At 39.3% G+C, this 9,759-nt stretch overlaps 1 protein-coding gene across 1 annotated transcript; it reads right to left on the reverse strand.

Moving 5' to 3' along the window:
- Window positions 1–715: 715 nt before the first annotated feature.
- Window positions 716–5,783, reverse strand: LOC119419405 (interferon-induced protein 44-like). The gene is made up of 6 exons (XM_037686711.1): window positions 5,692–5,783; window positions 2,627–2,828; window positions 1,750–1,902; window positions 1,350–1,518; window positions 960–1,060; window positions 716–877 (listed from the first exon to the last, which is right to left on the reverse strand). Exons 1-6 carry the CDS (start codon window positions 5,781–5,783, stop codon window positions 716–718), a joined length of 879 nt encoding a protein of 292 aa, XP_037542639.1.
- Window positions 5,784–9,759: the final 3,976 nt, after the last annotated feature.

The raw sequence follows: 9,759 nt of genomic DNA on the forward strand, positions 1-9,759 counted from the left end.
CCATGGCAGGTGGAGCCTGAGCCCGAAGCTGGAGGGGTGCCAGGAAATGAACCACAATGGCGGGATGGAAAGGCAGTGACACAAAAAACTCCAAAAATGTGTCATGGTCATACCTGTAGCGTGGGTGTGCAGTGTGGACACAAAATAAGTTAAAACAAAAACAACAGGACCCAAAAATGATTGAATCGAAGTGGAGCTTCCGTCAGTGCGGACATACTGCAGTGCACGTTTCCTTATGTAGGTAAACAGAGATGTTTGTCAACACTTTCAAATACACTAGAATGCAGGAAGTAGTTTACTTTGTTCAAAATGTTCCGATGGACGACCCCGAGACCTCCCCCCCACCCAGGACCCCACCCTCCACACACACACACCAGTGTGTCCCCTGACTCATTACAAATGATTCTGATGCCAATTAATTTAGTACATTTCTAAAGTAATCAGAAGTGCAAATTAAATGGTAAATGGACTGTACTTATATAGCGTCTTTCTATCTTATTTCAAGATACTCAAAGCTCTTTACACTACAATCTGTGTCCTCATTTACCCATTCATACAGCTCTATACTAGATCACTACAAAGCTCATTGAGATTAAATTTACATAACTGTATATTTTATTCAAGCTGAAGGCAGGTCTATAGGTCTAGATTGCCACTGGTTGGCCTAGTTTTACTGCTGCGACTGCCATAAATAGCAACTTTGTACTCTGAAGCTTTACAGTTTATCAGTGTAGTCATCTCCAAAGTCAATAATTAGTCTCAGTGCATCAAGGATGAGAGTATCAACGTCCACATCTATTTGAGTTTCTTTACTGTAGTTCTTCACAGGAAGGATGCAGTTCATCGGAATCCCCAGACTTGAACTAAAGTCGGTCATCTATAAAAATAAAAACAAGATTTCACTATGAGGCAAATATTGTCATTTGTAAACTTACATTCTGCTGAAGTTTGAAACTCACTTTTTTCTTTAAATGTTTGCTCTTGTAGACATTTCTCAGAAAATTGTCAGTTTCACCACAAGCCTCATCAATTTTGGTGATAACTGCCAGTTGGGGAATACCTGCAGATGCAAACATTTACTTTTCTCCTGTTATTTTACATTTGCTTTTTTGATGAGATATAAAATCATTTCAGTTTTTGATCACAATTAGATATTTAAATTGTCAAGCAGATGTAAGAAAAGAACTAACTCAGAGTGTGATGTAGCTGCTGGAAACATTGTTGCGAACCAAAGTCAAAATTTACAGAAGAACTAAACTCTTCAGTTTTTCCATGTAATATTTTTATCAACTTTATATACAACATAGTTGTTGTGAAATTATAAATTACATTCAAAGGTCTGTTCTTACCCAGGTCATTGGCTGCTTCCCTGATTTCCTTCATTTTCTTTAAAACGGAGGTGTTCATAGCAGCTGCATTAGCAGAGTAGAAACAAACTAGAACATGGACTTTGTCGTCTACAGTTGGAGAAGCTTCGTAGTCTGCATCACCACTGGACAGTGGAGAGGCAGGATTGAACTGAAAAGTTAAATGAGTGGGGATTTATAAAAGAACAATCAGAGTTTGAGTTCACTAAAAGTGTTTATTGTGGACTAAGTTACATAAAGGTGGAGCAAATTATATGAAAGTTATGAGGGGAAAATGATCTATTTATTAAAGTGTAAACTTAAAGGGTCAAAGTAATGGTTTGTCTTCAAATGACTTTAAAGGACTAGAATTTGCAATGTGGTCAAAGTGTAACAGTTGTACCTTGTAACCTTCCGTCACATGCCCCATCATGGCCAGTTTGAGATCATGAGCACAGACTCCTCTTCCAGTTCCGTCCTCCAGACCCATGATGTCATTGAACACAAATGGGAAGTAGGTGCCTCTGCCTTCTTTCTGGATTTTGTGGGTTTCATACTGAAAGACAGAATAGTAAATATGTAAGAACAAATCTTGATGCAACCAGTAAAAACTGTCAATGAGTAAATAAAAATAAAATAGAGGTAAATTTTGAAACTATTATAAAATTTAATACACTAAACTAATTTAAAAAAAATTGCCTTTATTTTGTTACAAAGTAAAATAAAGTTTTGTCCTTCAACTGCATTCTGGTGTAACCAACAATAAAATTTTGTTTTAGATCAAACAACAAGGCTGGAGGCATTGGCTCTGGTGACAATCATCTACTCAACTCTAGATGTATGACATTATAACTATTACTGGCTGTAAATGTTCAAAATGTAAACTTTATGCAGAAATTTCCAATTTAAAAGTCAAGCCCAGGTCCTTCTTCATTCACAGCAACAGTGCTAACCAGCAGCTCCACTAAAGCCAAAGTTTGATTACGCTCAATGGAAACATGTTTAAGTATAAATAATAGTGTAAGTTCTGCTAGAAACGTGAATCTTACTTCTCAAAAAAGTATGTAACTGAAAAATCATTTCATTCATTCTAATTAAAAAATCTACAGCATCTTTAAAAAAATGGTCAGACAATTGGAGATTACATCGGGGATAAAATGACAGTATTATACAGACAATATGCAAATACTAGCACTAAAATCTCTGAAAATGCATTGAAAATGTCAGCTATGAGTACAAATGGTAGTTCAACCCCGAGTACAACTAAGAGTTCTTCTTACCTTCTTGGTTAAACTTGTGTCAGATACGGTTGCACCGGTCAAAGCAGGGATGGTCATTTTCCCTCTTAAGACATTACTGACAGAGTTGATGAAGCTGGACTTTCCAGCGCCAACTGGTCCATAAAGCAAAACTCTGATGTGTCTGACTTCATCGTTTTGAGGCTGAAAATTCCTTGCATACTGCAGCTTTTGTGTACCGTCTCTGTTGAAATATAAAAATTAAGGTCATCATTTATTACTATAGTTTTCCCACGTCATAAACTGTTGTTCTCTTGTCAGCTCTGCAAAGCTGCAATCATAGCTTTGCTTTGAGGTAAAGACTAGTTTTTGTTCATTTTTACTGCTAATTAGCATCAGATAAGAAGTCCAGGATCACACATTTAGCAATTTGGTCATACACTGTTATTTTAAATAAATATGACTGGTGATGGGGCAGCACAGTGGCACAGTTGGTAGAGCTGCTGCCTCTCAGCGAGCAGGTTTCCCCAGTTCAAATCCTGGTCCGGGGGACTTCCTGGGTGGAGTTTGCAAGTTTGCTTCGTGCATGCGTGGGTTTTCTCTGGGTACTCCAGTTTCCTCCCACAGACCAAAAACATGCATGTTAGGCTGATTAGTAACTCTAAATTGTCTCTAGGTGTGAGTGAGAGAGTGAATGGTTGCTTGTCTCATTTGTCTCTATGTGTCCCTGTGATGACTTGCAACCTGTCCAGGGTGTCCCCTGCCTCTCCCACAGTGATAGCTGGACATGGGTACCAACGATCCCGCAACCCAAAAAGGAAGAAGCAGGTAAAGATAATGGATGGATGAATGGATGATTGGTGATGTCATGAGGAAGTCACATTGTAATCAAAGGGTTGATAAAAATGTAGTTTATAAATAAGCACGTATCTCTGAAGCACAGAGACTTGCTCTGTAAAAGTCATAGACACATGTCTGACAGAAGCCCTATTCGCACGGGTTAGTTTTACTTAAGGACCAGTGTAATCTCCCCAATGACTGCTTTTAATGTGGTGCATTCACACGAGATCAGAATCAGAATGCCTTTATTGTCATTATACGCAGTACAATGAAATTAAGACTCTACTTCCTCAGACGGCTGAGGCGAGCTGGTCTGGGAAGCTCAGTCCTCACCTCCTTCTACAGGTGTGCAGTGGAGAGCATCCTGTGCTCGAGCATCAATGTGTGGCATGGAGGCTGCACAGCTGCAGAAAGAAAAGCTTTGCAGAGAGTGGTGAAGGCTGCACAGAAGATGTTGGAGTCAGTCTCCCCACCATCACAGACATCTACACCTCCAGATGCAGGAAGAGGGCCACCTGCATCATGAAGGACCCCACCCACCCAGCACACACACTTTTTGCCCCACTCCCCTCAGGAAGGAGGTTAAGGAGCATTAAGTGTAGAACCACTAGACTGAGGAACAGCTTCTACCCTGAGGCTGTTAGACTCATGAATCTCTAACTAGAATAATCACTGTGAAAAACCATATCATGTTGCTGCTGATCTGTTTCATGTTGCTGCTGATCTGTTTCATGTTGCTGCTGATCTGTTTCAATGTTGATGTGTTCATGCGTGCACATCTGCTCACAGACTCATGTTCATGTTTGTGCTGATGTTCAATGTTTTATGTTATGAGTGCTTACTGTATATTTAGTTGATGTTTTTCTTAGTTCATATCTTAGATGTTATTACTGTTTTTCTTATACATTTTATTGTTGGATGTAACTGGGACCCTGTGTGCATAATTTCGCTCCACCACATGTACCACATGAGGTGCGAATGACAATAAAGAAACTCTGACTCTGACTCTTAAGAGCCACTCCTTTTTTCAGTGCAAAAACACGCCTTAAGAAAACACACACTAAAATATAAAAATGTAACGCAATATAGATATAATAATGAAAGTAAAAAATACAAGTATTTCACAATTATATTGCACATTATGGATATTAGTGAGGTAGTTAAGGTGACTGAGGGTATGAAATGTCAGTAGTATTGCACAGTAGAAGTCCAGGGGTTTGGGAGGTTAGATGATTAAATCAGTGCATGTGTGAGTTCAGTGTGGTGATGGTGTTCGAGAAAAAACTGTTCTTGAATCTGTTTGTTCGTGTTCTGATGCACCTGTAGCGTTTCCCCAAAGGTAGGAAGTCAAACAGTTCAAAACCCGGGTGTGAACAGTCCTTGATTATGTTTTCTGCTCTGTTGAGGCAGCGTGATGTGTAAATGTCCATCAGGGAGGGGAGAGGGCAGCCAACTTTTGTGCTGTCTTGACTACTCTCTGAAGCCTCTCCCTGTCAGCCAGGGTGCAGCTGCCGTACCATACTGAGATGCAGTATGTCAGCAGGCTCTCCATGGACGAGTGGTAGAAGGTCAGCAGCAGTTTTGTATTCAAGTTGTACTTCTTCAGTACTCTTAAGAAGTGTAGTCTCTGCTGAGCCTTCTTGATGACCGCTGTGGTGTTCTCTTTCCAGTTTAGGTCAGCAGAGATATGGACACCAAGAAATCTGAAAGTGTGAACCCTCTCCACGCACTCGCCGTTGATGTAAAGGGGGGCTAGGTTGGTGCTGTGCTTCCTGAAATCAATAATCACCTCCTTGGTTTTTTTTATATTCAGAGCCAGATTTTTCTCTGAGCACCAAGTCACTAGCTCCAGGACCTCCAGTCTGTAAAATGTCTCATCTCACTTAGAGATTAGTCCGACCACTGTGGTGTCATCAGCGAACTTAACGATGAGGTTGTTGTTGTGGGCCGGGCTGCAGTCATGGGTGTAGAGACAGTACAGGAGGGGGCTCAGCACACAGCCCTGTGGGGAGCCAGTGCTCAGCGTACGAGTGGAGGAGAGGTGGGGACCAAGTCTTACAGATTGGGGCCGATTGGTTAGGAAGTCTTTTATCCAGGCACATGTGAGTGGGGGGAGGCCGAGATTGTCCAATATATTTATAAGAATGTCCGGAATGATTGCATTAAAGGCCGAGCTGTAATCCACAAAGAGCATTCAAACGTAGCTGTGCTGTTCCAGGTGGCTCAGCGCGGTGTGGAGAGCTACTGCAATAGCATCCTCTGTGGACCTGTTGGTGCGATATGCAAACTGGTAGGGGTCAAAGTTCGGAGGGAGATAGGCCTTGATGTGCTGGAGAACCAGTCTCTCGAAGCACTTCATGATTACCGGAGTGAGAGCCACCGGTCGGTAATCATTCAGGCTGGTGCTGGTAGGCGTTTTCGGCACTGGGATGATGGTTGCAGATTTTAAGCAGGGAGGGATGACTGCCTGGGCCAGGGAGAGATTGAAAATTCTGGTGAAGGTGGGGGCGAGCTGGAGGGCACATGCTTTGAGCACCCTGCCAGGTACTCCATCTGGGCCAGTAGCATTCCTGGGGTTCACTGATTGGAGCGAATGTCTAACATCATGCTCCCGTACAGTGAGTGGAGTGGTGCAGTAACCGGGTGGGTGTGGGAGCAGGGCAGGATCAGATGGGTGCTGCTGTGGTGCATCAAAGCGTGCAAAGAAGCAGTTTAGCTCCTCTGCTAGTGATGCACTCAGGTCTCCTGTTGTCACCTCACAGCCTCTATAGTTTGTGATGTTTTTTATGTCCTTTCACACCTCCCACTTTGGATAACCAAAGTCTGAGATTTAGCTGAAATTTAAAGACATCTTCTGGTTATGAAGTTAACGTGCTGCATCGTCATGACTGGACCGGTCCATATAATGTGTTTAATGTGCTGGTCTGGCCGGTCTCAGGCTTTGATATGGTTTTACGAAGCAGCACAAAGAAAACTAAAGAATGCACAATATAAAATAATGTTAATCTACTTGAGAAGGAGGCAGGTCCAAACAGCCAGTTTAAGAGGTAAGAAAAAAAAAGCCACGTTAAGCTCAGATGGACAGCTGTCACCGGACTTGCGTGTGAGCGGCCAGTGACAGCTGACCTGCCGGTTGAAATGGATTTTCGACCTGTCCAGTGTGTACCCCACCTCTCGTACAGTGATGGCTGGAAATGATTACCAGTGATCCCACTACCCGAAAAGGAAGAAACAGGTAAATATATGGATGGATGGGTCAGTTGCTTGCGCGCATCTCTGCACCTCCCGTCATCTGCGGTGAAGGAAGTAGCAGCTTATAAAAGCCGAAGCGAAAAAGAAAAATATGTTTAAAAAAAATAATAATAAATTTTAAAAAGCCGAAGCAAGCAGCGCATTCATTTAAAATAGCCTTGTTCTATCCATCCATCCATCCATTATCTTTACCCGCTTATTCCATTTTGGGTCATGGGGGTCGCCGGTGCCCATGTCCAGCAATCACTGTGCGAGGGGCGGGGTACACCCTGGACGGGTCGCAAGTCCATCACAGGGAGACATAGAGACAAACAAGACAACCATTCACTCTCTCACTTAGGAACAATTTAGAGTTACCAATCAGTCTAACATGCATGTTTTTGGTCTGTGGGAGGAAACCGGAGTACCCGGAGAAAACCCACGTATGCACGGAGAGAACATGCAAACTCCACCCAGAATGGCCCCTGGACCGGGGTTTGAACCAGGGACCTGCTCACTGAGAGGCAGCAGCTCTACCAGTTGTGCCACCATGCTGCCCGCCTTGTTCTATATTTTTCCCAAATGATTTTGCTAAAAAAGAAATAAAAAAACACCTCATTACGTATCGGATCCTGCACATTTCTGTCCAAATCACAGAGATGTCTATTCGCATTGGATTAGTATTATCACAGGACCTCTGAATTCAGCAAAATATAGTAGGAAATTTGCAGAATTTTCACTTTACAAAATACTGACATGGCAGATTCGCACGGGATTAACAACACGGACAATATCCATAATTATTACAAATAGTATGTGGTCCCTAGGTAAAACTAATCCCGTGTGAATAGGGCTTAGTGCAACAGCTGTCATTATTTTTCACATATTTCATAATTGCTTCTTTCAAGAGCTCCACACCTGAAAATGCCTCATGAAAAACATGTGCTTGTTCAAAGCTGCCTTCAGCGCTGACATTCTTCTGCCTGTTGTGAGACACCAGGGGGCTAGGTAGCATTGAAGCTAGCATGTTTTTTTTTTTTAATTAAACTTTATTTCAATTAGAGAACATTACAAAATTCTTCCAACCCAAAATCAACAAAATACACACACATACAAATGATACAAAACTGTCACAAAACATATTCAACTAGACCTCACATTTCTTAACTAAATGTGAATACAACTATCTCGGTAAATATACAAAGATAAAATTCAAGCATAAATAGCAGAGGGTCTGAAACAATAAACCAATAAATGCAATACAAAGAGAAAAAGAAAACTAAACAGCAAAACAACAAAACAACAAAGGGGTCTGCTTATGGGATAAAATTAAATTTCTGAAAAAGAGTTTTTGTTCTTATAAGTTTCTTATTATTAAAATTAAGCTTATCAATAGAGGCAATATATATTTTTAGGTCAGTTTCTTTAAAATTATTAAAAGAGGGTATTTTTTCATCCCACTTCATTTTGTGTATATAATATTTTGCCAAAATAATAATTAAATTTATTATAAATAGTTCGTCTGAAGAAAATAATGAATTATTAAATATTAGAAGAATTTGCTTTTTTGATAACACAATGTACTTTTTAATTTTTTTAGTAAGCAGTTCTTGTATTTCAGACCAGAATATTATAATATGAAAACAATCTACAAATAGATGGTCAATACTTTCACCTTCACACTGGCAAAAAGAGCAGTTTTTGCTGACGTTTGGGAAGAAACGGCAAATGTAGTCTTTGACTGGATAATATCTATGTAAAATTTCAAATACAAATTCTTTAATTCTATTAGATAAAATATATTTATAAGACAATAAGAAAATTTCCCTCCATAGTTTATTGCTCAAGTAGCCCCATCTATGTTTACTTATAAGAGTAGAGGAAGTAACTAATTGAGATCTGATAAACCTGTTATTGAAATTCTTATGCATTATGTTAGTACCTTCAATATAAATTGAATCATAAAAGTATAATTCTTCTAAATGTATGGTTTGTGCTAGTGCATGTAAATTTTGAGGAATAGAATTAATGACCAAATCAAATTCTTTTCGAGATATATTTATAACATTAATGTTAATGAAATTCTCATAAGTATACCATTCACCATTAATGTCAAGTAACTGCTTTATCAGATAAATATTTTTGTTAGCCCAATTATGTAAGTATAAAGATTTGTTTTTATATAAAATATAAGCATTGTTCCATATGATGCAGTTATGAGGAGAGTAGTTATGTTTGTATAGCAAAGACCAACAGAAGAGAGCCTGTTGATGGAACTTAGCTAACTTGATGGGAAGTTTACCAACTGAGTAATGGCAACGCAACAAAAAGTTAATACCCCCCAAATTATTAAACAAATAATTTGGGAAAATATTCCACATAGAATTTAAATTTTTTAGGAATCTTTTAATCCAATTAATTTTTAAAATTTGATTAAAAACAGAAAATGTCAAAATATTTAAGCCTCCTTCATCTAAAGAATTTGAGAGGACAGATTTTTTAATTTTATGAGCTTTATTTTTCCATAGAAATTTGAAAAGAATCTTATCAAGTTCAGAACAGAGCGCCTTACTGACCTCTAGTGATGAAAAAATATAAGACGCCCTTGACATCCCCTCTGCTTTGCTTAATAGCACTCTACCATAAATAGTTAAATCCCTGGCTGACCAACCATTAAATTTCTTTCTGATAGATTCAGAAACCAGATTAAAGTTATTACTTTTTTTATTGTGATCTGTTGATATTTTAATACCTAGATAATTTACAGTGTTTTTTACAGGGATCCCACAGACTTCAGAGATAACGGTCGTAAATAAGGGAAGGATTTCACATTTTTTAAGATTAAGTTTCAATCCAGAAATGTTAGAAAAATTGGATACAATAGATAGAGCTACAAGAACTTCACTAGAATCTTTTAAAAATATTGTTGTATCATCGGCAAGTTGAGAAATTTTAAGTTCTCGATCAAAAATTTTGATTCCTTCAAAGGAGCTCTGTCTGATTAAATAGTTTAGAATTTGGCCAACAAGTAGAAATATGTAAGGGGAGGCCGGACAACCCTGACGAACTCCTTGATTGATATTGAAACGACTAGAAGTGCCATA

Source organism: Nematolebias whitei, chromosome 13 (assembly GCF_014905685.2).
Source record: "Nematolebias whitei isolate Nwh7 chromosome 13, NemWhi1, whole genome shotgun sequence".
Taxonomy (NCBI): domain Eukaryota; kingdom Metazoa; phylum Chordata; class Actinopteri; order Cyprinodontiformes; family Rivulidae; genus Nematolebias; species Nematolebias whitei.